This window comes from Sprattus sprattus, assembly GCF_963457725.1.
Source record: "Sprattus sprattus genome assembly, chromosome: 1".
Lineage (NCBI taxonomy): Eukaryota > Metazoa > Chordata > Actinopteri > Clupeiformes > Clupeidae > Sprattus > Sprattus sprattus.
This window is the reverse complement of record NC_137920.1, coordinates 77,489,953-77,517,452: the sequence shown is the minus strand read 5'-3', so window position 1 is coordinate 77,517,452 and position 27,500 is coordinate 77,489,953. Positions and strand designations below refer to the sequence as shown.

Genomic DNA, 27,500 nt, shown 5'->3' with positions numbered 1-27,500 from the left:
AATACTGCCTCACTCGACCCTCCACAGGAGGTTTAGAGTCAGTCCTGTTTTCACATGAACTGACCTGGAAAAGGGCCTGCATTCCAGCTGCAGGAACATCCAACAAACACCAGGGGGAGATATTGTGCCATTTCATCAAAGACACTGTAGCATTACTAACTATGTAGCCAGCAAATGACTGAGACACAGTTTTTCTGTCTATTCATCCATGCAACGCACATTTGCGAGCCAGTTTATGATTTACTAATAACTCAAATACTTATGCGTCAATAAGTCAATACTTTCTGAAGCAAATCTCTGAGGGAAAACAGGTCATATTATGAAAAATGTTGCCCATAAGGCTTAGTACCTTATTAACTAAACTGTCTTTATGCTCTGCATAAACTTATATAGGAGGGACTAAGACACTGTACAGGTCTTGGTTAATGTTTTGCTAGAATACGTCTTTAAGATCACATAAGCAAACATGCTTTCTAATGGATTGACGTTAAACCAACAATGCTTTATTCTAGGGACCACAAGCCAGTTAATAATATTTAACCCAAGCAAAGTCGTGTGTAATTATTTAGCGACTTACAAAGATGTATACACATTTTATACTGATGGCACACTGCATATCAGGAGCAATTAAGGGTTCAGTGCCTTGCTTAAGGACACTTCGACAGGGAATCGAACTAGCACCCTTCTGATTACTAAACGACTTCTTTACCTCCTGTACCACTGTCGCCCCGCCTATAGGACCCTGGCCTCCTACCTTAACATCCCCACCTAAAGGAGCCTTCTACCTTAACATCCCCACCTAAAGGAGCCTTCTACCTTAACATCCCCACCTAAAGGAGCCTTCTACCTTAACATCCCCACCTACAGGAGCCTTCTACCTTAACATCCCCACCTAAAGGAGCCTTCTACCTTAACATCCTCACCTACAGGAGCCTTCTACCTTAACATCCCCACCTAAAGGAGCCTTCTACCTTAACATCCCCACCTAAAGGAGCCTTCTACCTTAACATCCCCACCTAAAGGAGCCTCCTACCTTAACATCCTCACCTAAAGGAGCCTCCTACCTTAACATCCCCACCTACAGGAGCCTTCTACCTTAACATCCCCACCTAAAGGAGCCTTCTACCTTAACATCCCCACCTAAAGGAGCCTGGCCTCTTAGGGCTCAGATACACATACGTGTTTTTGCGTTGCGTCTTTGAAGCGTTTTTTAGGTGCGCTTAAAAGTTGAACTATTCTCAACTTTCCAACGCAAGGCAGGGAAGCGCACCGCTTCTGTTTTGGCCGCCGCACTTTGCCAAGGCGTTACTGAAGCGTTTCTGCCTGAAAAAAGACGCGTATGTGTATCTGAGCCCTTACCCTGTAGATGGTCGTTGACCTGGCAGTTGAGGAGCCATGTTCCTGCGGTGGCGGGCACCATGTCTGCCGTAATGAAGGACGCGGGGAACAGGCTGAGGACGTCGGTGCGGTGGCCGCGGTCCAGAAGGGTGTGCCCGTGGAAGAAGACGGAGTGCATGTCCACCTCGTTGCCCATGCCAAACAGGTGCCAGGCCACCGTGCGGTTCAGGCAGAGGTCAAGGCCAGGCAGGTTGCCATAGAGATATCCATTTATGGCTGCCCACAGCAGTAAGGGAACAGAACAGTAATAGAATGAGAGACACCTATACACACACAATAGAGATCTATTTACTCATCTAAGCAGTTCAAATGATAGACACCTATACACACACTAGCGATCTATTTACTCATCTTAGCAGTTCAAGTGAGAGACACCTATACACACACACTAGGGATCTATTTACTCATCTTAGCAGTTCAAGTGATATACCCCTATACCCACACTAGAGATCTATTTACTCATCTTAGCAGTTCAAATGAGAGATAAATCCAACCAATACAGTTTTTAAAGCTTAATCCAGCTCCTGAAGCCCTCTATGTTCTGAATGATTTCTGTTTTTTCTTTGCTCTGCATACCTGACTGAACTCATCAGTGGTGCTTTTGAGCTGCTGAAGACACCTGCTTTGGCTAATCAAGAACATTACAATCACGTTGCTACAAATCAGGTCGGCTCAGATATTCTGCCCTTGGAGCAGACCTGAAACGTTTTCACACATAGCATAGATATCACCATAACAAACAAGATCGTTTCCGAGGCAACCCACTATGCATTAAGTTGGATTCCTGGAAATCCTCATCATCCGGGTCCACACCGGCCGGGTCAGAGCAGAACGTCTGGATGTTCTCGTCCAGGTACCAGCTAAGGTTCTCATCGACGACGCTGAACATGAGGATGAAGTCCTGGTCCACGTCTGCTCTCCTCAGCTCTGCAGGGTTGGGTCCTTCATCCTGCTCCAGGGTACCTGGGGGACCAGGGCACACACTCCCATGGTTGACAGACTCACAGCTGTCCTGGACATACGTCCTGTCAAGATGTGGTGCAGTTCCAATCTAGCCCTGACCTCTAGCAGTTTGACCTCTAGCAGAGTTTGACCTCTAGCAGTTTGACCTCTAGCAGAATTTGACCTCTAGTAGAGTTTGACCTCTAGCAGTTTGACCTCTAGCAGAATTTGACCTCTGGCAGATTCAGATCTCTGCCCCAATCATCCGTTTTATGGGATAACATTTTATTCAGAATGAAAATTATTTTTTTTGCACCTTAAATGTCAGACTCATAAAACATTTTAATTTCATTTAATTTCATTTCCTGTTTTGTCCCACCTGTCCTGCAGGTGAGAATGGTGCCGATCAGTCCGGAGTAGATGTCTCGCGGGGCGACCACGTGAGAGTGGTACACCCAGGTCAGGCAGTTGGCGTCGCCATCCATGGGTGCATAGGCTGGCGTCACCTCCCAGCGGTACGTGTGCCTGCCCCCGGGAGGAACGGCGTCATCCAGCTTCAAACCGCCGGAGGTCCCGTCTGGGTATAGGGCTCCTGAGGAACATCAAGCAGGGCCCCAAACAATCAGGACAAAAAACATCTGTGCTTCACTAAATGCCTCAGTGAAGTCTTGAGTAGCATAGTCAGGCAGTTTAGTATCACACCATCACAACAAAAACCATCTGTGCTTCACTAGATGCCCCAGTGAAGTCTTGAGTAGCATAGTCAGGCAGTTTAGTATCTCACCATCACAACAACACACACTCACCTGGGATTTACTAGATGGTGTCAAATAGTACAGTACTGCTTTATAGTCCTCTATTATGGGAACATTGGGAATGTCACTGCAGTGATAAGTTTAGGAAGGATGTACAGAGATATTTAAAGGACTATTAAGACATCTGTTTCCTACTCCTTAACAAAGTAAATAAAAGCACTGTTGTGGCAAAAAATGCCCTGTTTACGTACGGATAATTACAGTCAGATGGATAAATGGCCCCTATGAGTATTGATAATTGCTGCCTCCCTGCTGGAACAGGTAGACAATTATATCTAATTGGTTGTCAGTTAATTACATTCAATTATATCAGCTATTCGGATATAAGAGCAAATGTAATTGGTAACCACCAATTAGAAAGAAACTACAAAACAAACAAGAGCCTGTTTTCACTAAATATATGACTTGTCGGAAAATAACCCCCCAACAAGACACTGAGACACTGTCTGATACATGTGTTGGGTAAACACGTGTTTTTAACAAGGTGGGTAGCAACCAAAAAGCTAAAAGATTTTTTTTTTTTTAAGATCAAAGTTGAGGAAGTTCAGTCATGTGATTAATTTATAAAAGAGAAATGCAGGAAAATAAAGGCTTATCATTTTGGGCTCAGTCTCACTGGCACTCCATGCGACATCCTTACAACCAAAGCACACCTCTTTTTACTGAGGGAGCCTTCCTTCCTGGCAGCATGGTCTCAGATGATTTACATGGAAGCCGGTGCAAAAATAACCTAGTTCTTGTATGTCCTTTGTCCTTGTGTCAGTTGTTTTCAGAACCAAAGTAACGTTAGCCCAAAGTCTCTGTGTCTCACACCCAGTCAATGAGACATGAACGGTCAAAAACACGTAGGGCGAGACAATGAGTTCTTTCTGGGGGACAAATAAGAACACGCAGGATGAGACAATGAATTCTTTTAGGGAGATAAATATGATGACAAAGCATACGGCCAGGAGGAGGCTTGCCATTGGTCAGACTGTAGATGTGCCTTAAACTGCTCTCTCTATTGCAACAGAAAAAATACAACAATGTGCTTCATTTCATTAAGCTCGTCATTCTGTTAAGGTAGAGAGTCTGACATGACAACTTAGAATGGGAGACAGAGAGAGTGATTCATGAAATTAATTGAATTGAATCTAATTTAACTGATTTATTTAAGTGTCTTACCTTCTGAGTCTTTCTCGTAAAACACACCATGCGGGTGCATGGAGAAAGATCTAGAGGCGAAGTTCCTCAGGTGTATCATGAATACATCACCGACTTCCCCTTTTAGAACTGGACCCAAGTAACCGAGCCAGTCTGGTTTGGGGAGCCTTTGGGTGTAAGACCCATCCGTGTACCCCACGTACACGGCTTTCTTGTACACGCGCCCAATCCGACGCGGTCCCCTCCTCAGAAACACAGAGGCTTGCCTGGGACACAGGTAGATCCAGCTCAATGTACACAGTTATGGTGGATGACTACGTAGTTCTGTGAGAGGACAGACTGATCATTTGTATTGATTTGACGTGTCCACAGATAACTTTGATAACAGGGATAACAGGACTTAGTAAACATGAGAATCTTTTATGCAATTTCACAGGGATATCTCATTACCAAACCTACAATCAAGGAATGCATATTGATTAACAGAAATTATGTTTTCTGACACTACAAATAGTACTGAAATAGAAATACTGCAGTTATTATATTTACTGCATTAAATACATATGAACCTATCATCTTTTCACTTCCATGCCTAATTTGAAGACTTGATACATTTTCACAGACACTGACATAAGCTATCCATAGCTCCGTGCAGTGCACTATTGCATGGGGCTGGCCAAGTTTGTCGAGCTGTTAAAGAGAGAACATGATCATGTCTCTACACGGTAACCAATATCTATAGGATATATAGGATGACCTTAATTTCCCTCGGGATCAATAAAGTATCCATCTATAGTGATTACTGTTTGACTACAATGTGCAATAACAGCATTTTCCTGATGAGACAGCAATTCAGTCAAGTTTTCACAATGTAGACCGAAAGCTATCATACGGCTTTATGACACTGAGTCTAGGCTCGTACATCCTGCATCTTATGTATTCTGTTTGACTGAAGGAACAGATAGTTAGCAGTGTCATTATTCGTCATATTGGTCTTAAACCAAAAGGAGGCACATTTAGCAAACTTGTATTAAATGTATCTATTCGATTTCTTACTCTCCCAACCATGTCTGTGTATATTAACTTACTTGATGTTTGAAAAACGAGTGGATTCTGAGTTGTTGCTTAATTATTACAGCCCAAATCTGTTGTATAATATACGGCGCGATAAAAAAAACCACTCACTCGTCCACAGACACAGGCTTGCCATTGATGAGGTTTTTGCCACTAGGCGCGTAGTCCCAGGTCTCCTCTTGTATCCCGATGTAGAAGGTTCTCTCCACACAGCCGGCGTTGGGTATCATCGCAAAACACGCGAGCAGCAAGACTGATGGTCCTTCGAAATGCTGCATAGCCTACCTGTAAAATTCTACTTGTTCCTCTAAATTACTAAGTGAGCGGGAGGTATAAAAGAGATACCTGCTGTAGCGTCATTAGCCTACGACGTTATGTGACATAACTGTGACTACCACGCCTTCTCGACGGAAAAGTTTAGGTTCAGATCTAAGTTCATCTGTTTTTGGCAGTTCGCCATTGTTGCCTCCGCGGGGCGTTGTTTGTGAGAAAATTCAAGGGGTTGTGGCTACTCTGCATTTTTCTTTTAGCATATAAGGCTAAAAGTTTTTTCAGCTCCCGCTGCGACTCGAGTGACCTGGTCTGGAGGACCGCGCGCTCTTAAGGGGGCCGCATACCGCACGAGGATTGGACAGCGCGCATAAACCGCAGGCGCTGATGAAGCCCTCAGTGCGCTTCAGCCCGTGTGACTTTTGGAAAACCCCACATCTATCTTCATATCTTTCTTATGCATGAGACTTCTGTAGGGTTTGACTAACAACCTACTTAAACAGAGGATAGTCATATACATGATAGGCGTTGGTTATACAAATTAGCACTTCACGCTTCTTCAGAGCACCAGGGAAGATGCTAAAACGTATACTTGTATTATAGAATATTGTAGGTTAACAAGATATTCCATTTTCACATAAAACACACACACACATGTCACACAAGCACAAACACATCACACACTAGCACTTAATGACAAATTGCTGCTGAAAAACATGGTGAAGATATACATAGTGCGTTTAATTCTATTAGACACTTTAGAATCAAGCAGTTCAACATAAACATAGTGCGTTAATTCTATTACACACTTTAGAATCAAGCAGTTCAACATAAATGAAGGGGATCAAATCGTGTATAAATCAATACAATGAGATATAACTCATACTGTATCTCTTCAGTAGAGCACTCTAACATATTTTTTTAATTACTTGGTCTCTAATTCTATGGATTTAATGTATTATCCTCAACCAGCACATATCCATTAATGGAGAAATCCAGCTCTCTCCAATTCAGGTAATTGCCAGGGGTAAACCTGATAGTTCTTCCTCTCATGTAGCTCCCGATGTCGGATGGTGAATGGACATAGTCCCAAACATGAACATCATTGATGTGTCCCAGAAATGGATCATTAGACAGAAGGATGTGATCATTGCCACCCTGCTCTTGTCCTAGGATGTCTCAGTTGATTGGTTTGCTTAATTGACCAATTAATAGAATATCTGGACACTTTTTTATTATAACTTGACAGAAAATCAAACACAACGCACTGCAATAACGGGAGAGAAACCATGTGGCTTCAAAATAGGTTGGAAGAACACGACAAACCTCAAGAGGCACCTGAAAGTGCATAACCCTGTAATTTATGCTCAGGAACACCTACCACGCCAGCAACCTTAAGATTCACCAGGATGGAGAGGCTTCTCCACCACCCCAGTCCCCTGATGATTCTCCCAGTAACTCTGCCAATGACAGCCCAAAGCGAAAGACACTCAAAAGACCACGTAAAAAAACAGACAATGATGACATCTACATGATCTCACAGAAACACAAGCGGACCAAGACTTTCAAACCACTTCCAAGTTAGAGAAGGAAGATTCTTAGCACCACTCTTGGCCTTACGTTTGCTAAGGTTGTGTACTGTTGAGGCACAAAGGACCTTGGACAACCACGGCGTACATATAAAGCCAAAGGTGATGGGAACTTCTTCTTCCGGGCCATCAGCTTCATCTTGACAGGAACAGAGGACAACCACTCCCTTCTCAAAGATAAAGTCGTCCACCACATGAACACTGACTTGACAAAAAATCTACAGGTACTAGTTGAACCTAAATGTGGATGAATATGTGAACACCTCTGGCATCTCTCGTGATGGAGTCTGGGCAACTGATGCAGAGATCATGGCCACAGCGAATGGCCTAGGCAACTTCTAAGACTAGCAGGTCCTCGCTACAATATAAATGTTCAAAAGTTAAACACTGATAACAACATCAAAAAGATCATGCTTGTTTTCAAGATAAAGTGCATGTCCTGTTGATGACTGCAGATTGAAGCTTGCGGGATACGTCAACCAATCCATGGAGTCACCGACTTTCGTGTGGCTTTTGCTGTCCAACTTTCAGGACGTTATGACTTTTATTATATTATGTTACAATTGCATTATGTTTTGGGCTTTTGTGCATTTATTTTAATGTGCAACACTACTGAAAAGTGTTGTAGTAATCTTTGACCTTTGGATGTTTTGATGTTGTTATCAGTAGTTAACTTTGAACATTTATATTGTAGTGAGGACTTGCTAGTCGTAGAAGTTGAAGTTTCAAGACATAGTAATCTTTGTGGAGGTCTGATATTTTTTCAGTTTTGCTGGTTGAAGTAATAAAAGTCTATGTTTTAGAGTTTTAAGATTTAAGTCAGTTAGCTTTCTCACTTAACTTACCTGCCAAAGCTGAACCCCCAATACAATGTTGAAAAATTGTGTATATCACTCAACACTACTGATATCATGGGGGTATAATCTGGCTTGAGAGGGTATAAATTGGCCTAGGCCATAATATAGCCTAGGCCCCTTTAACCCTAGGTATAGTCCGGACTGGGGGTATATGGCCTGTTACACCAGGAGCCTTTTTGTTATTCCGTGTAGAAGCGTAAGCAGACAGTGGCTGAGTCTAGAGGCTTTGAGACTAATGGTATTAGTCTCACGTAAGACTCGCGGTTTTGCTCTGGAAAAGAAAATGCCTGTCCTCCAAGATCTGCTGTATCTGTGGGAGAACCCAAAAATGTTACACATAACGTCTGTATGTAGATCTTTCTGTTCATCATTTTTCTCTGCCTATTGTGTATCTTAATAATTAATAATATCATAAGAATTTATAATATCAAAGTGTTATTTTAAAGGAACAATATGTAACAGTGACTGTTAGAAAGGCCAGAGACTTTAACCGATTGCGCATGCGCAGAGATCCGGTACTCAGCAGCATCTTGTGACTTGGTCAGTTCGCGGCAAAACACCAGAGGAGTCTTCACAGTTTGCTTGTTATTGACAGTTTAATTAGTAGAAGTTAGTCCTGTAACATATTATTCTCACACATGTTTGTGCGTCACTGACGAACCGTAAGTCTGTTTTCTTTCTATTATATAATGTTCGCGACAATTCCATACTTTAAGTTTAGTTAGCAGCTAATATGTAAGTGTTAGTTAATATGTGGAGATGTTAGCTGTATGTCTGGCTACTCTAAACGAAGTTTAGTTGAACTGTTATTAATGTTAGTCAGTATGTTAGACCTGTGTAATATGTATAAGCTTTCTTGTAATATTATTTGTAGCGTGAGTAAGTTTTCTATTCCTACCGTGAGGACGCACGTTAATTAAGTTATAATTAGAGATTACCAAAGCGGATTTAAATGACCAGTAGATGGCAGTATAGTCACATAGTAATCACCACTATTTACTGTTATTACCTATTTACTGTGTGTCTGAGATATGTATATATTAAGCCTTTATGTTAATGTTATTTATGCATACTAATGTATAATTTGTACTTTATTTACTTTTGATAGACCACAAACATAAACACAAACATAAAAATACAACGATAAAGATCCTTGAGTTCACTGAATACAGTATGCCTGAGTCCTGTGTATTGCTGTGCTGCCTACAATAGCTACGTAAACCCCCTAAAGACTGCATTCCGACTCCAGAGGTGTTCTTACAGACACACCAGGGTGACACCACTGTATCAGAACCTATACAGTCCTCTACACACAGTTTAGTCAGTTTACAGTGACAGCAAACATTTCAAATTGGTAAAGCTGAGAGAGTGGCCACCCCAGACTGGAAGCTCATGTGGGTTGCCAGGTTGAGGACGATGAACCTGCATGAACGAGGGCAAGATCAGTGCAACATTGAACTTATTTGGCAAGCGACCACGTGTCCTACATTGCTTTTATTTTTTTTGCAAATTAGAAACCAGATCATGTGTATTTTTCATAACTTTGTCAATGTTAGCAAGATGCATGGCTGGCTATGTACAAATAGATAAATAATTTCTTCCTGCACCCCTTCTCCGTTCAGGGGCGCCAATTTGCCAATTCCCCACACAGTGATACGATAGATAATAGAAAACTGTTTGCGGACCAGATTTGTAAGTGCTTGCGCCTACATGTCATTAAAATGCCCTGATTGCCCGTGCCCAAAATCGCCCTTGCTAGCACTAAATGACAAATTTCTCTCTCACACACAAAAAAACACATCACACACTAGCACTTACGTAAATGAAGAATTGCTGTTTAATTATATAACACACTTTAAAATCAAGCAGTTCAACATAAATGAAGGGAAAAATGTGCTATGAATCAATACAATGAGATACAACTCATTATAGTGTATTAATATCCTCAACCAGCACATATCCATTAATGGAGAAATCCAGCTCTCTCCAATTCAGGTAATTGCCAGGGGTATACATGGTCAATGTTACTCCCATGTAGTTTCGGATTTCTGATGGTGAGATGACATAGTCCCAAACATGAACATCATTGATGTGTCCCAGAAATGGATCATTATACCCAATGATGTGATCATTACCACCCTGCTCTTGTCCTAGTATTATACTGGGGTTAGCCCCAAGGGAACATCCACCGTATACACCTTTCCTAACACTGGGCAACTCATTGATTATCATCTGGGACATCCCAGTACTAGAATTCCAGGTTGCACATAGTGAGTTCCACCTATTTAATTTGTACTGTAAGCCGTAAAATAAGATGGTAGAAGGCTTGTCCCCAATGCGTAATCCATAGCATTTTAAATGTACATGCCAAAATATTGTGAAAGCAGTGTAATTATTGGTAGTAGTGGTGGCATTTAGAGAAAAAAGAGTAAATCGTGAGCCTTGTTGTTGGTCCGTATAGAAGCGTAAGCAGACAGTGGCTGAGTCTAGAGGCTTCGAGACTAATGGTTTAAGTCTTACGTAAGACTCACGATTATGCTCTGGAAAAGAAAATGCCTGTCCTCCAAGATCTGCTGTATCTGTGGGAGAACACAAAAATTTTACACATAACGTCTGTATGAAGATCTTCCTGTTCCTCATTTGCCTATCGTTTATCTTAATAAGTAATAATATAAAAATTTTATTTTAAAGGAACAATATGTAACACTGACAGCAAACATTTAAAATTGTTAAAGCTGAGAGAGTGCCCTCACCTTAAGTAGTTGTTACTAATCACATTCCTAAATTGTGTCAATTTAGTGTCAAACTTGGCGTTTCTGCATATTTCTGTGACGTTGGTTGTTGCCAGGATAGTAATTACAATAATAATAAGGAACTTTATTTGTAGAGCACCTTTCATCCAAAACAATGCATCTCTAAGTGCTTAAACTTAGTGCACAGCGATGGCCTGCCCGCTCCTCCAATGTGGCCCATAGTAAGCGGCGTTAGCTTAGCGTAAGCGCATGTTAGCTTGATAGTACTAGTCGGGATCATTTCACCAGCTGTGTGTTTCAAACACTCAAATGCTCTCTGCCTTGATAACTAATAGGTAATAAGTAAACATATTGTTCCTTTAAGATCCAGAAGGCACAACATCAGGTCTAAATTATTTTCACTGATTTGGTACCAAAGAATAATGTTCAAGAGCCATGTTTTGGATACTTTAATAGTCTGAAATATTTACATGTTATTTGCAAATTTAAAACTAACCTTGTAATGTTATGTTGCACCATGAGAGCAAAAGCAATGCCAGGACTGTATTCTTCATGGCTGGTCTTTATTCCAGGAGTACAATTTTCTGTAATGCAAACACATTAAAGGATATTACACACAAAGACATGATTGAATAAAATAAAATACATTTATATGTACTCATGTACCTGTATTCAGGTTTGAAATCACTGTTCTTGTTTTCTACAGAGATACAGTGTTGACATTGTTAATGTCGTAGATGACAAAGCATTGCTCCAAATATGCAAGACCTATTTAGTGAAGACGCAGACAAACTGTAAAGCATTTTAGTGACATTGTTATATGATCACCATGACGAGTTTGTGAGAATCTGAACTGAACCTGCATAGTTAGCTGGCAGGAAGATGACAGACATTACAAACATTACAATTACATGAATTCCATGGACTCACAACTGTGGCAGCAACCTTGATCTAGTGATTACAAAGGATCTTACAACTATCATATCGTCTATCTGTACTGAAATATTTATTTATGAAAGGTTATCTTAACTGCAGCAGGTGAGAATTCAAAAATGTGATAATGAACATAAATAGTACAACAGTCAAACTGTAAGGTTTCTACATACTGTAGTTTGTTATTGCGGCAAATGTAGGTGTCTTTGATGCAAGCAAATTTTCAAGCACAAAATTATTATTTCAAGCAAAAATCATTATTTCTAACTTTGGCATTGTCTTAAACGTATTTTCAATTGATTTTGCATCCTCATTGATGGGTAAAAATAGGACATTGCACGTGATTCCAAAAGCAGCCAACTGGAACGGTAGCGTATATTTCATGAAGTTGATCAATAGAAAAGTAAACGATGTGGAAAAGCATTATAGTTCACAAGAAATTTGGCAAAACACGTAGCAGCGGAAAATGTTAATGGAAAATGTGTACAGACACAGGAATGCCTGAATTCTGTGCTTACCTCTGTTCTCACAGAATGAAGTTACAGCAACCTCAGATATACGTACAGTACGTGGAACACTTGCCGCACTTAAATGACAGCCTTGAAAACCAAGTTCCTTAATGGTTAACCCAAACAAACATCTGATTGATCTGGTAGTCATGCAACTCTCTGCTCAACTGCGTAAAGTCTAAATAGGCCAGGGCTGAATCCGTTAGAGCTGGATTTCCAAATCATTTAAAATTCTGAATTTATAATTTGTATGCGTAAAGCATTTAAGTGACATTGTAATATGATCACTATTAGGAGTGAGTGAGAATCTGAACTGAACCTGCATAGTGCACTGTAAAACGTAACAACTGTCCTTACTGAAAACATACAATTAATTGGACTCAGTTTTTGTTTTTTGTTGAGTTTACTTGTCTAAACTGAGTGTTATTCAATTTTTTGGTAAAAAAGTTAACAAACTCACTGCAATCTAGTAAACTACACTTAAACAGCTTAAGTTTGCTTAAGTTTGTGGTACAAGCTTAAGCTACAAGTTAAAATAACCATTAAAATAAAGTAAACTGCACTTAAACTGCTTAACCCTGTGCTACAAGCTCTGCCATTATATATATGATACCTGCATATTGAGTAAAATATGCAGGTATCATTTTAGTTCTTGTCCTCCTAACTTGTCTGAACTAAGTAGCCTATTGAATTTTAGATAAAGCCTACTTTAATCAACCAATTCAAGTAAACTGTAAGCCTAGCCAATGCTACTTGATTTGCATAAGTTTGTGCTATACTGAATAAATAGGCTGCTATTATTGTGCCTATTTTTGAGATCAAAAAGGCTATGAAGACTTGCAATATTGTCTTTACACTGACCAGTTTGTCTTAACCTTACAGGACCGAAAAAATACTTGACTATATGCAAGAGTCTATTATTACATGCAGACAAACAAAATACAAAGCAAGAGGTCACTTTATAAAAGCCCATAGCCTAGAAAGCACAATGCATACAGGGGTCCAGGGCCCAAAGAATCACAAGAAAACTCAAGTGAGCTCATGTAAGTATTAAATTCCCCAATAAAAGATAAAAACAATGGTTTCCTTTCCAGGGATTATCATAGATTAGCATTCTCTTGAAAGGCGCCCTATAAATAAAATGTAGCCTATTATTATTATTATTATTATTATTATTATTATTATTAGTGAATGTAGAATTTCCAGATGAAACGAAGTAGCCTAAGTAAGGCTAATTATGAAGTCCTTTTTAGTGACATCATTGTCCTTAGGAAATCCTAAGCAAACCTTATTTAGCGTTTAGATAAACTCTCTAAAAATGCTCCTCCTAACAAAGTTGGGAAAGTACAGTGTACAGTGTGCATTCCCAGAGCAGTCGGGGCTTTTGGTGTCTGTTGGTGACGTCAGCCCAGAAAATAGGCATTACTGGTGCATTCTTGCGACGAACGTTAGATCGACGAAGCAAGCCACAAAACAGAGCATCTCTGGCATTTCGGTTATTGGAGTAGAACGGCGACTCGGACGGTGCACTCATTTACAACTTCTGCTGGTAAGTAACATGCTCCTTAATATAATAGATGTAGAGCTGACATTTCAATGTTTGTCCCCTCAAATGCTAGTTTATTGCTTGATACGGACCAGCTAGCCTGCTAGCTTCGATTTCAGGGCTGGTTCCTTCAGTTGCCGCGCATTTGCAAATTTGTACTAAACCAATTGTTCGATTAATAATGTTTTTCTAACCAGCAACTTGCATCTATATGCTATACACATAAATATACTGTATTGCTAAACTGTGTCTAGGTAAAATGGGTTAGCCTATATTAACTCAAGTGTCAATGATTTTCGAATTTGAACGGTTAGCTATCTAGCTAGCTTAGATAGCTTTTCTCAAGGAAGATAGCAGGCTTAATCATAATAAGTTCCTCTGTAACTTTACAGAGGGAAGACTAAGACGCTATAGATAAGCTGCTCTTTTATACAAATGCAGATTTAGGCTACATGCGGGCATTTTACTTGATGTCAGCCTAGTTTTACTAGTTAAGTAATTTTGCTGAAATGGTCGGCATGTCATGAAGTCACCTTTGCCTCCATGTTGTGTTGAAAAAAAATCACTGTTGAAGCCTAATCATAGTGCTGTATCCTAATGAGTCATTCTGTCTTTCTTTTGTTGCCGAATCAGATGGAAGAGAGGAATGCATTGGCCTTGTAAGTCCTGCACATTTGTGTGTGTGTGTGTGTGTGCGCGCGCGCATGTGTTCAAGTGTGTGCGTGTGTGTGTAAGTAAAAGAGAGAGAACAGCACCCCACCACCCCCCATCAAACAACACACACAGTCCCCCCGAAACACACAAAGACAGAAGGAGCAGGTTGGCTTTTAGTTTGTTCTGTGTTGCCAGTGATGGTCCTGTTCCCGATCATCAGTCAAAAGTGTCTCGACAAGAAGTAATATTGGAGAGCATGTATGAGATCAATGGGGATTTATGTACTGTTCTTATGCCGTTTTATAACATTACAACACACTGTTGTTTTGAAGGTGTTGTTTTATAACTGAGTTGAATTCATTGTTAAAAGACATGTGGAAAAAAATGTGTAATGCTTTGGTTTTGTCTGATCAGACCAATACATTTATCAGATGTGAAAAACCATAGTTTACAATCGTACAATCAGAGTCTTTTGGCTTCCAGTTCTATTCAGAGGAAATAGGAATATTCAGTGTTTGGAGTATATAGTTAACATCAGTACTCAGTACATTCTTAAATACAAGACCTGTGTAACACCTTATCCTGTGTATTTAGGAATTAAGTTCTGTTGTTTACTATATTTTCATAGGGAGCATAGAACTGGAAGCCAAAAGACTCCAATTGTAAGATTGTAAACTATGGTTTTTAGTATATAGTAAACATTTCAGTGATGTCATAAGGTCAATGGATTAGTCTGATCAGAGATTATTATTTAATATTATTATGTTTTTAAGTCAAGTTAAATTTTGGACAATTTATTTCCATTCCATACAGTGGAAACAAGATGTTTCTGTTTTTTTATTGAGAATATAGTGTTTGTGATGCTTTTCCACAAGAGTATTTTCCATTTGTGTGCCTGCTGCTTACTCTTCAGAAGTTCAATAAACTTACGTATTTCCAGGTAATCGGTTTCCTCATTTTATCCAAGTTCACAGAACTTACAATTGCAGGGTTTTTGAGTTCAATTTACTTAAAAGAATGTAGTATTGCTGATTGCTTTTTACTCATGTACTTGAGTTATGAGAACTTAGTTTCTTTGGTAAATGCCTTTATTTGTGTCAAGTTCACTTTACTTCAGTGTGCCAAGTACACTAAACTTAGTTTTCTCTTATTTTCACAACTGAAGTGAAATGAGTATTGCCTACTCACCGTGTGCTAGTTTATTTTAAGTGAACAAAACACTCAGTTTAACTTAAAAAAATAAGTTCTTTTACTCAATTTTTTCAAGGTAATCGGTTTCCACAATTTTTTTAAGTAAAGTTAACTTATCAGGTTTTACGGTGTGAACTGGCAGGAAGATGACAGACATTACAAACATTAAACTCTTGAATTCCATGGACTCACAACTGTGGACACATCCTTGATCTATTGATTACAAAGGGTCTTACAACTGTCATATCGTCTATCTGTACGGAATGTTTATTTAAGAAACGTTATCTTAACTTCAGCAGATGAGAATGAAAAAATGATAATGGACATAAATAGTACATCAACCGCAGAGGCGGGCCGTTGTGTGCCAATGATCTAGTAACTACTCTCAACACCAAACAAGAATGGGAGCATTCAGAGAATGCAAACCTCCGCCTTGTGACCTTGACCTTTGACCTTGACATCTGAAAATCTAATCAATTATTGCCATTATATTGCCCAATCTCCCCACAAAGTTTGATGGAAATCGGTCCATGCGTTTCTGCGTAATCCTGCTGACAAACAAACAAACAGACAAACAAACATACAGGGGTGAAAACATAACCTCCTTGGCGGAGGTAATTAAGGACAGCACTGGACTCTGTAGCACCTATCAAACTGAAAAAGGTTTTAGCCAAACAAAAAGCTCCATGGAGAAATGGGGACATTAATTCACCAATGACATTTTGCAAAAAGCCTGAGCGTACGGCAAGAAACACCAAGCTACAGCTCCATCATGACATTTTTAAGGAAAATAAACTTTAAAAAAGAAATAAGGAAAGGCCAGGACAAAGAGACATGGAGAGGCAGCTTTAAGTTTCTATGCTCCCAGCTTTTGGAATACTCTGCCTGAGGACTTAAGAAGGGCTGAAACTGTGGAAACCTTTAAGTGTGAACTTAAGACACCCCCTAAATCTCGCCTATCATTCTCTGTAATATGTCTCTGTTCTCAGTGGTCTGTAATGGGCCTACTATACATTTGTGTGTGTGTGTGTGTGTGTGTGTGTGTGTGTGTGTGTGTGTGTGTGTGTGTGTGTGGGTCTGCTGTACATGCGTATGTGCGTGCTTTGTAATATGTTTGCACTTAGAGTATTTGACTTTTGCATCCCTCGGGAAAATCAGTGTCAAGCCCACTGATAAAATGGCAGTTTTACCTCACGCTTCAGCAAATCATAGCCGATTAGATTATCAGCAATATCATTTTAAATTAGTTATTCCTACTTAGATAGAGGAGTAAACGGTTATGAAAGGGCAGGGAAAGCCATAAAGCATAGACCTATACAAAATGAGTCTTTGCTGTAGTTTGATACGCTCCATAGAGCTCCATAGGGTCAGGTGTAATAGGGTCCATAGGGTCAGGTGTAATAGGGTCCATAGGGTCAGGTGTAATAGGGTCCATAGGGTCAGGTGTAATAGCCATGTGTTAACTCTGGCCTCGGATTAGTAATTGGTTTTGCAATCTCAGCTACGATTTTGCAAAATTGTACCCACAGTTTTGCAATCCGTACCCACACATCTGTTAATCATCTGTGGACAGTCTCGGAGATGGCCGGATGGTGTGTTGACGTCAGACTGAAGCACAAGAGTGAATGTGTGAATAAGAGTGAATTAATAAAGTTTCTGTTTTAAACTGATGTGAAGTTCTACCTAGTATGTAGACCATTATGCCCTTGATAATAGCATGCACTAGGGCCTGTCGTAACTACCTTACGCCGCCTTCTGCCTTACCTTACTTTGTGCTATACACTACCCATCCATCCACCCCCCCCCCCCCTACTTTTTATTCAGTTAAAAGAACAACAGTGACACCCAAATGAATACATTACATCAAAAGGGGTTAAAGAAATGTCAATGTAAACTACTAATACTTACATGGCAAAACACATAGTGCATTTATTTGCTTACTCTGAGACATTTTCTAAGACTTGTGATAGATGCATGTGCTGCAATGGCAGTCTGTGTGGTTCTGCACAGTCACACCATGGTAAATACCATGTAAAGACACCTGTAAAACATGAACAGAATGTGTTAATATTTATATTCTTCCCCATGACAAATACATTACTTTGTCTTAATTGTGAGATAATGTTTATACACATATTTTTTAGTTTATCATGGATCATACCGTTTCATACTCTGTGGCCACACAGCACTTTGCCTCTGAGGTGATGTTTTTTGGGACCATCATTGCCTTCTTGGATCGCAAAAGGAGTAGGATAAGCTCTCGAGAAGCAGCATCCCATACACTGAAAGACTTGAGGTCCGGGCTTGCTGAATCTCTTATTCACTCCCAGATGACACCGCTCACAGCCCACTGAACAAAAAGGCAATAAGGAACACAAGATCATATCCAGATGTCTGTATACTTACTATGTCCAGCGACCAAATGCTGTCTGTGTATAACCCCTGTTGCTTCCTTTCGCCTTCTGCCACACAACCCTCCTCCCCCTTCCCACCTTCCTGTCTCCGCCCGGCCGACCTCAAGCAGATGGGTCCCCCCTTATGTGCCGTGGTTCTGCCTAAGGTTTCTTCCTGCCTAACAGGGAGTTTTTCCTTGCCCCTGTTGCCATTGTGCATGCACTAAGGGGGTTTAGGCTCTGGGCTCTGTTAAGCGCCTAGAGGCAATTGTATTGTTATGGCACTATACAAATAAAATTGAATTGAATTGAATCATACTTCAGCAATCTCTTCAGCATTCCAGCTGTGCTGCACTCGTAACAACTTTCTCAAAGTTGCTTGTTATAAGCTTCTTTTCATTTTCCCACCGCTATCCCACTAAGAAGTTTAACACTTTTCTTTTATGGTTAATATAATTTAATAATGAGTAAATGACGTACTGATAAATTGCTAGTGACCTGATAGTGATCAGTGACCTGTTACTTACCGGTTGCGATGTCGCTGTTGGGATAGAAATCTCCTACGTGAACAAGTATTGATACCAGCAGAAGGGATGCCACACAAGACTTTGTAGGTGTATTCATGGTGACTATGGTATAGAACAAAATGGCAGAAAGCAAAGTCTAAATGTCTCAATCTTAATACCATGTGAACGAGACAAAATAATTTGAATTATAATTTGAAAGTAATCTGAAAATAAGAATATAAAGTACAAACGTTACCTTTGGTCTTCACCTGCTGTTGTTGAGTGAGGGCAGGCCTCCAGAGTGCCTACCTTCCACTTTTATTACCTGTCCTCCAGCAGATGCCACATGGATTAAAAAATACCTTTATTCTCCTGTTCTCATTGCTGTAATCTCATCATGACTCACTGAGGGATTTCCTTATTCATAATCCCTTAAGTAAATGATAAGTGAATACTGTATGAACGTCAGTGGCAAAACACATCATTTTCTCATCAGTCTGATATGTTGGATGCAAGGTTTTGATTACACCGATAACAACGAAGGGCACATGTCCATTGAGGAGTAATCATGTATCCAGGCAACTCTTGGGATACCGTTGTCATGACACGGAAAACTTCTCTTACCTGATTCAGAATTTTGTTTAATATTAGAAAAGGAATGAAGTTTAAAGTGAACTATTTAAGAGTAACCTTAGAATGGGTAAAAATAAGATGAACATTCTTAAAAAAAATATAGAGAGATGAACAGATTCCTCTTTAATAGCATAGTTGTTTTTCTTCTACAGTATACACTTTATATCATTGAATGGATGATCTAGTGGGGAGATTTTCTTAAATGTTGACGTTTGCCATGGAATGACTCAATTGTGTTCCAATCTGGCTATCAGGGAACATTCGTCGAAATAGCAGGCTGGCCTCTTCTAATGATTTAAAAGAATAATGCGAATTGGCCACATTACCTCCGCAGTTAGGACTTAATTTTTCGTTACAGAATCGGTTATCGACGCCTGCTTGGTAGCCGAAGAGAGTGACGTGCTGCTCGGCGTAGCATTTGCCCTTTCTGTGGTGAGAAATCCGGTGATAGGGTGGGGTAGCTTCGCTAGCAGCAGCGCTATGTTTGCGTCCTTTGGCATGGCTTGTGAAAGGTTAATGCCGCCTCTTCCATGTCTGAAATGTCGAATGTTTTGCCACCACACAACCTACAGTCGTGGCCAAAAGTTTCGAGAATGACACAAATATGCATTTTCACAAAGTTTGCTGCTTTAGTGTCTTTAGATATTTTTGTCAGATGTTACTATGGAAGGCTGAAGTATAATTACAAACATTTAATAAATGTCACTGGCTTTTATTGGCAATTACATGAAGTTAATGCAAAAAGTCAATATGTGCAGTTTTGCCCCTTCTTTTTCAAGACCTCTGCAATCCGCCCTGGCATGCTGTCAATTAACTTCTGGGCCACATCCTGACTGGCGGCCCATTCTTGCATAATCAATGCTTGGACTTTGTCAGAAATAGTTTTTTTTGTTTGTTCCTCCGAGAGCCACTTCTCCCAACCATCCAGGAACAGTTTGGTGATGAACAATGCCTTTCCCAGCATGATGGAGCGCCTTGCCATAAGGCAAAAGTGATAACTAAGTGGCTCGGGGAACAAAACATTGATATTTTGGGTCCATTGGCCAGGAAACTCCCTAGACCTTAATCCCATTGAGAACTTGTGGTCAATCCTCAAGAGGCGGGTGAACAAACAAAAAAAACTATTTCTGGCCAACTCCAAGCATTGATTATGCAAGAATATCAGTCAGGATGTGGCCCAGAAGTTAATTGACAGCATGCCAGGGCGGATTGCAGAGGTCTTGAAAAAGAAGGGTCAAAACTGCACATATTGACTTTTTGCATTAACTTCATGTTATTGCCAATAAAAGCCAGTGACACTTATTAAATGTTTGTAATTATAGGCGACTTCAGTCTTCCATACCCAGATAGCAGGGAGAGGTTGGCCCAACGTTGGCCCAATGTTGTCACAGACGGTGGCATGACGGCACATGCCAACGATGGGCCAACGGACTTTTGGCCGTCGGGGACACGTTGGGCCAACGTTGGCAAATAGGAGTGAGAGTCAGGTTTTGGTTGGCTTTTAACCAATTGCCAACGTTGGCCCAACCAATTGCCAACGTTGGCTTATAACCAATTGCCAACTTTAGCTTATTTTTTTGTTAAACCAAGCTATTTTTCGCTTTCTATGATTTTACTGAAGTCCACCCGATGTCTATTCAATGTCATAATTCAATAATTCAAATCAGGATAAGGTGTTACAATGTCCCATAATCCAAGGATGGTCACGTTGCTATGCCCACCGAACTTTTCAGTTAGTATGAGAGCGTATGCCTGCTTATATTTTGAGCGTATTTCTTTTACATTTTAAAAGCATATTAATTATTAAAAACTCAGCGTAAATAACTTTGAAAATAGGAATATAACTAATTTCCATAACTTTTCCAAAACTTTTTGGATTTATTTTTTTCAAGCACTTTTCCAGGCCTGGAAATAACCATTTTAAAATTCCATGACTTTTCCAGGTTTTTCATGACCGTACGAACCCTGATCTATGGGCACCGGAGCACGAGTCCTTTTTTTCTCAGATGACACGAGGGGCCCCCGTGGGATTCACAAGACGTGGAGATATTATTCAAAATACTTTGATTGAGTGATTGAGATTGTGCACTGACACGCGTCCGCAAAAGTAGAAAAATAATAGACTATTAGACACCCGTGCGCAAGTCTGTGTCCGCATTGCGTAAACCCGGGTCCGCAGGACCAGAGCCATGGCTCTGCGCAGGACTATAGGGTTAGCGTTAGTATGATGTTGCAACTTGCACTGCAACAAACCTTCAGGTAATCCACATAAGAACACACCTACATTAATGTTACAGTTCTGCTGCCTGCCATAAAAGCTATATCCTACGCATACATGATGCTATGACCTCCAATAACCCTAAACACGACGACCTTTCCCCCTATTTTGTCCGGTGTCGCGCGCGCGTACTGAAGTGTACGCGCCTGTACGGGTGCCTGCAAGTTGCCCGGTAGTCTGCAAACATGGCTGCTTTCAGTAAGTCCATACCACACAGTTGCTACGAGATCGGACATACATGGAATCCCTCATGTACCTTATCGACGCTGCAAGTTACGGCAGGCGCTCTGGAGGTGTCCTTCAAGATCTATGCACCATTGTATCTTGTGAGTTATCACACTTCATTGTGCAATTATAGAATGGATCATGCACCCCTCTCTGCAAGGACGCTTTGCGGTGCCGATGCTAGCTAGCTTGCTAGTTAGCTAGCGTTACTAGGTGGAGCAAGTTAGTAGCCTAGCGATGGCTAGCTGGTAAGGAAGGCCGCCGCAATTAGCTGTGTTGTCGCTGTGCCATTAGCGAGGCAAAAGTTGTTTTTGAGTTTGTTAGCTAAGTTGTCTGTTTTGCAATCCTATAAAGCATTGTTATTTAGCCTTGAGGATCCTAAATTGATTTGAGTCAGACTCGTCGTAAGTCGTTATAATCATGACATTTGCTAGCTGTCATGTAAATAACAGCTAGCCAACTTAGCCCCTGAGCCCATGAACTTGGCTTAAAGTTCTGTGCCCGAAGTAGACTCACCACCACATACATACTCCCTAACCCTAGGTTACTAGCTGAGTACAATTCAGAAATGATCATGACATTTGCTAGCTGTCATGTAAATAACAGCTAGCCAACTTAGCCCCTGAGCCCATGAACTTGGGTTAAAGTTCTGTGCCCGAAGTAGACTCACCACCACATACATACTCACTAACCCTAGGTTACTAGCTGAGTACAATTCAGACATTGGCACCCACAATTATCCAAATGACAGCTGAATATTTCTTAGAGGTCGTTTGTTATTGGGTAATGAACCAGGTGAATAATTTGATTTCGTGCTATGGTTATATGGCACAGGTCATTTCTTCTACGAGGTCACCTGGCCTCTCGATTGCCAAACACTGATAGAGATGCAGGCGTCACTGGAGACCTTGGCCTTGAGCAGTGTCCTGTTGTAATACTTTGTTTATTTCAGATTGCAGCCATCCTAAGAAGACGGAAAAAAGACTATTATATGAAAAGATTACTACCTGAGATCCTGCAATCTACCTCTTTCCTCACAGCCAATGGAGGCCTGTACATTGCATTCTTCTGTATTCTCAGGTAAGGTTAGCTCAGGTCAGGTATTTGACTCGTCGAAATATGAATGTGTGCCATGCAGAATTCCTATCGCTGTCGTCCTCTGTGCGAGAAAAGACATCATGGCAACTGGAAAGGTTTGGGGAAAAAAACATGGATTATCCCACAACATGCAAATTGAGATGAGTAGGTTGGTAGATGAAGTAGGTTATGTTGCAGATTTCCGATATTTCAGTACTGTAAGCACTTGTGGATGCAGCTGAATTCAGTTAGCATCTACCTATAAGCACAGGCTTCACCGACAATTTGTATATTCCTCAAATCAGCAATGACATGCTAATTGAATGGTCATAATCATTACCTTTGCTCCTTTCCCATTTGCAATCTTGATTTCTGAATTAGATTACAGACAAATCCATTTGGTGAGTTGAGTCTAATTCGCAAATTAAAACATGAAAATCACCTGTACTAGAATGGTTAATTACATAGCAACTTAGGTATCACATAGCACTATAGGTACCTCTAAGCAAAGGCAATCAGTGTGCTTTTGTACGGCTTTGTTACTACAGTATATGAAAGATTAAGCAGATTCTGTTTGCCTGTTAAAAAATAAAATAAAAAAATCAACTGCACACAACTGTGTTGTACAGCTCTGCAACCTAAGGCCAACAATTAAAGTGTCCCCTACTGTATACAGACACATCACGTGTGGGGGTCCTGCTTGGGCTAATTCAGTTACTGTTTACTGATTTGTGAACTATATCGGGAGAAAAACTGTTAGGATTTCATCATCCACCTCCTGTGTGTGTTTTAAACCCATTTTGAATTACTGTCGTGTTGTGCAGACACCTGCTCGGCGGATTCTACTCTTGGTCGGCTGGCTTTGGAGCTGCCCTGCCTGCGTCGTACATCTCCATCCTCCTGGAGAGGAAGAGTAGGTGGGTATCATTTTGACGATACGGCCGTCCAACATGCTTTAGCCTACGGCCTCGGTTCCCAAACTGGGGTACGGGTCCCCCCAGGGGAATTGGTTTAAGGGGTACGAGGAAAGAACATTTGAAAGGGGGGGCTTGAGTACGTAGCTTGAGATTAAATGTCTGAAGGGGTACGCGACTGTAAAAAGTTTGGGAACCACTGGCCTACGGTGTAGTCCGGTCCCTAGTATGCTTTCGGCCATTCCGTGAGCAGTGCTGTGCTGTGCTGTGCTGTGCTGTGCTGTGCTGTAGTAAAAACGAGCAGGGATGGTGTTTGTTTGTTGTTTGTTTGTTTGCGTACATGTTTACATGATGCATAATGGATGCCCGTTGCATTTACATTTACATTTTGATGTTCACGTTGTTGGTTTTTTAACTCCTTAATTAAACCTTAATTTGGTTCTATACTCTGACTGGTTTGAATTTTTTTACACAGGAGAGGCCTTTTAACCATATACATGGCGAACTTGGTAAGTGACCAAAATGTTGAAAAATACTTTTTTTTTAATTACATTTTTTATATACTTTGCTTTTACATCCCAGGTCATCTAGTATATCTGTTTGTTACAGTGTTACAGTGTTACAGTGTTACAGTGTTTCAGTGTTACAGTGTTATATTTCCTCTTTCCAGGCGACAGAGACAGTGTTTCGTATGGCCGTCACTAGGGGGATCCTTAACCCTATCAAACATGGAGAGGTATGGCAGAATCTCTAGACCTGCTAGACTTGTGTTGCCAGCCTTCATGCACTTGACCTGGGTCTGATTCCCAGCCATTACAGGATGTCCATGTAGGGCAGTTTGGAAGAAAACTGACCTTTACCTTTGCCGTAATGTCTAAACATCACGTTTCTCTTTATGACTGTTTTCTGTTGTTCATTTTGAATGGATGTGTATTTTGATATACTTTTGCCAGATTATCTTTTGCCTTGCTTTGTCTTCATGTTCTAAAAGCAAGTCCCCATAGTGTTGACCAGAAAAACATATAAAATTGTGTTTAATTTTAGGTGATAAGACATGTAATTTCACTATAACAAAATATATTCTATATTATGGGGTCTATTAGAGTATTATGAATTCTGTAATGTCTATGTGCTCACAGCAGCTTAAAGCAGCGTCCTGCACTCCTCCTCTCTCGTAGGTCCTTCTCTTCTGCATAACTGCTTCCCTCTACATGTTCTTCTTCCGGTGAGTACACGTTAACAATCTTGCAACCTGGAATTCCCTCCTGTCAAATACTTCCATTAGAAATACATTTATGTGTGGGTAGCTCCAGATTTACACATCTTAAAATCTCTCTTTGTAGGTGCAAAGATGGTCTGAAGGGATTTGCTTTCTCTGCTTTGAAGTAAGTGTCTTTTTGTGTGTGTCTGTGTCTGTGTGTGTGTGTGTGTGTGTGTGTGTGTGTGTGTGTGTGTGTGTGTGTGTGTGTGTGTGTGTGTGTGTGTGTGTGTGTGTGTGTGTGTGTGTGTGTGCCTGTCTGAGTGTGTGTGTGTGTGTGTGTGTGTGTGTGTGTGTGTGTGTGTGTGTGTGTGTGTGTGTGTGTGTGTGTGTGTGTGTGTGTGTGGCATGGCATGGCAGTCAGACCCCATAGTCATCAGTAATGACGGCACATCGAGGGTGAACTCTGGTGCGCAAGAACAAGAGACAGCCTGGGCAGACACAGACCCCCCCCCCCCCCCCCCTCCTACGACCTGAAGTGTTATAGAGAATCAGCTCAGTCTAATGTAACTTTTCACTGCTGCAGGGGAACAGAGACCACCTGAGAGGGATTAGATAGATTCCCAGATGGAGGTTTCAGCCACAGCGTGTTCAGCGGGTCGCTTCAGAACCACACACACACACACACACACACACACACACAGAACCAGCACTTTGTACTCCTGGGTAATCCCTATATTCTGCTGTAGAGTGTAAGCTTCTTGGGCGTCCATTTTGAATATATAAATGTGACAGAATATACAGAGTATAATAGTTGTAATAGACAGCAAGGAGATGTGTCAGTACATGTTGTATGGATGGCAAAGTTCATGAAAACACTTTTATACTCAAAGTGCTCTCTCCTCGCGCTTGACTCCTCCCAACCAATGACAGTCGAGGAGGTTACACCCTGCCCCTTGGGATCTCCTTAGGGTGAAAGGTCAGGCTGTTGTTGACACTTTAGGGAGCTGCTGGATGCTAACCATGAACCGTTTCAACCTGCTGTACATTAGTACGTATATGCTATCGTTTGAACGTATGTACTAAATGATATACACGGGCAGACACGGCTCCATCCCAAGGTGCCCTGAGGACGATAATGAGAAGATTGCCTCTCTAGATTGCCTGTCATTCTAGCCTCAGTCTGCCCCCGATTAGCAGATGTCTCTGATGATTACAGATGTCGGTTACACACATGATTAACTGCAATTATCAGCGTAGGTAAAGGTGACCTTTGACCTTGGCTGAAGCCCACCTGTGAAACCAGTTGGAGAACTAAAGCAAAGGAACAGATGCAGCCAGACAGGGTCATCATATATCTTCCTTGATTATCACCCGTGGTCCACTAGGGAAACTCCCGTCATGACAGTCTGCCTGTCGCCCCCCTCTGGTACATTTCTGTCCTGCACCCTCTAGTGTCCAGATTTACCATGTCGTCGGTGAATAGAAAATGAGCTGATTTTGTTTCACTCTCATGGTCGGAAAAAAAGAGATCCCACACACGTTCCTTCCTTTCTGAGACGGCATATCCTGACTATGACCGGTCTCTACACTATGCTGTATGACGTATAGTTTTGACATATTATTGGTTTAAAAAAATTAAAAAACGTATCCCCCCTTGGATAGATTTCTGTCCTACGCTGGCTGATCCCATCACATCTGTCATGTCATTGGACAGTGGACGGAAGACGGATCAGTTGACTGTATTATTTATAGTCGGAAAAGAAGAGATCCTCAAACATTCCTTCCTGGCTGAGCAGGCGTGCGCCAAGACCTTTTATCTACCCTGCGCAGATCTCTCCCATCCACTATAAACTGTTTACTTAATGTTGTGTCATTGATGAAAAGTCAAACCCAATAGATTCCCTGACTCTCACTGATTTTGTGTGTCAGGTTTATCGTTGGGAAAGAAGAGATCCCCACACATTCCTTCCTGGCCGAGCAGGCCTACGCCAAGGCTCCAGAGAGGGCCGCGGAGGCGTCCAATGAGGGCGCGGCGCCACCCTCCAGACCCTCGTCCATCGTGGCCGTCACCAAGAGGCTGCTGGAGTCTCTGTGAGTGACGCATGGGGGTGGGTTCATGAGGGGGGTACGGCGTAGCCTCCCATAGAAGCTCATTAGTGAAAGTGAAAGTGATTCTATGGCAGAGGTGGTGTAGACACACACACACACACACACTCTGAATTCCACCTCTGCATTTGACCCATCCAGGGTAGTGACACACACACAGCACCCAGTGACACACACACACACAGTGAAGTGAAGTTACACTAACCCGGAGCAGGGAGCTGTCTTTGGCGGCGCCCGGGGAGCGATGATTTAAATTAGACATTAACTCATTCTTAAAATATGACTTACATCCAAGGTGAAAGTACATTTAAATGTGAGTGATATAATACATATCAAGCATGTTTAAATACATTTATTGTAAAGGTGCTCCATGCATTCTGAGCATGTGCTAGCCTTGGACTTCCCCTTTAACCGCAGTCCACTCAACTGTAAAACATTTGGACTGGATTTGGCCGCAGTTTAACCTGCCATGAACCGGTTTCCCTCTGGGGTC

General features: G+C 41.2%; 3 protein-coding genes across 3 annotated transcripts in view; 1 reads left to right on the top strand and 2 right to left on the bottom strand.

Annotated features, from left to right (window-relative positions):
* hephl1b (hephaestin-like 1b) overlaps positions 1 to 5,650 on the bottom strand; it is a gene marked incomplete at its 5' end in the record, with an annotated part of 19,970 nt that extends 14,320 nt beyond the window's left edge. The window contains 6 exons of the mRNA XM_080833062.1: positions 1 to 87; positions 1,360 to 1,614; positions 2,164 to 2,361; positions 2,720 to 2,932; positions 4,320 to 4,564; positions 5,484 to 5,650. The exon at positions 1 to 87 is cut by the window's left edge and continues 85 nt beyond it. Of these exons, the coding sequence (XP_080689188.1) occupies positions 1 to 87; positions 1,360 to 1,614; positions 2,164 to 2,361; positions 2,720 to 2,932; positions 4,320 to 4,564; positions 5,484 to 5,650 (1,165 nt within the window). The remainder of the gene's footprint in view (positions 88 to 1,359; positions 1,615 to 2,163; positions 2,362 to 2,719; positions 2,933 to 4,319; positions 4,565 to 5,483) is intronic.
* Positions 5,651 to 10,604: 4,954 nt separating this feature from the next.
* On the bottom strand, positions 10,605 to 18,691 carry cga (glycoprotein hormones, alpha polypeptide; the record flags this gene model as incomplete). Its single annotated transcript, XM_080846915.1, is given in 4 exon segments — positions 10,605 to 10,667; positions 17,836 to 17,916; positions 17,918 to 18,024; positions 18,595 to 18,691. Coding segments are annotated over 4 exon segments (348 nt in total).
* A 2,978-nt stretch (positions 18,692 to 21,669) lies between these two features.
* tmem135 (transmembrane protein 135) overlaps positions 21,670 to 27,500 on the top strand; it is a gene marked incomplete at its 5' end in the record, with an annotated part of 14,622 nt that continues 8,791 nt past the window's right edge. The window contains 8 exons of the mRNA XM_080851896.1: positions 21,670 to 21,810; positions 22,662 to 22,789; positions 23,611 to 23,703; positions 24,176 to 24,209; positions 24,371 to 24,436; positions 24,879 to 24,925; positions 25,044 to 25,085; positions 26,831 to 26,992. Of these exons, the coding sequence (XP_080708022.1) occupies positions 21,670 to 21,810; positions 22,662 to 22,789; positions 23,611 to 23,703; positions 24,176 to 24,209; positions 24,371 to 24,436; positions 24,879 to 24,925; positions 25,044 to 25,085; positions 26,831 to 26,992 (713 nt within the window). The remainder of the gene's footprint in view (positions 21,811 to 22,661; positions 22,790 to 23,610; positions 23,704 to 24,175; positions 24,210 to 24,370; positions 24,437 to 24,878; positions 24,926 to 25,043; positions 25,086 to 26,830; positions 26,993 to 27,500) is intronic.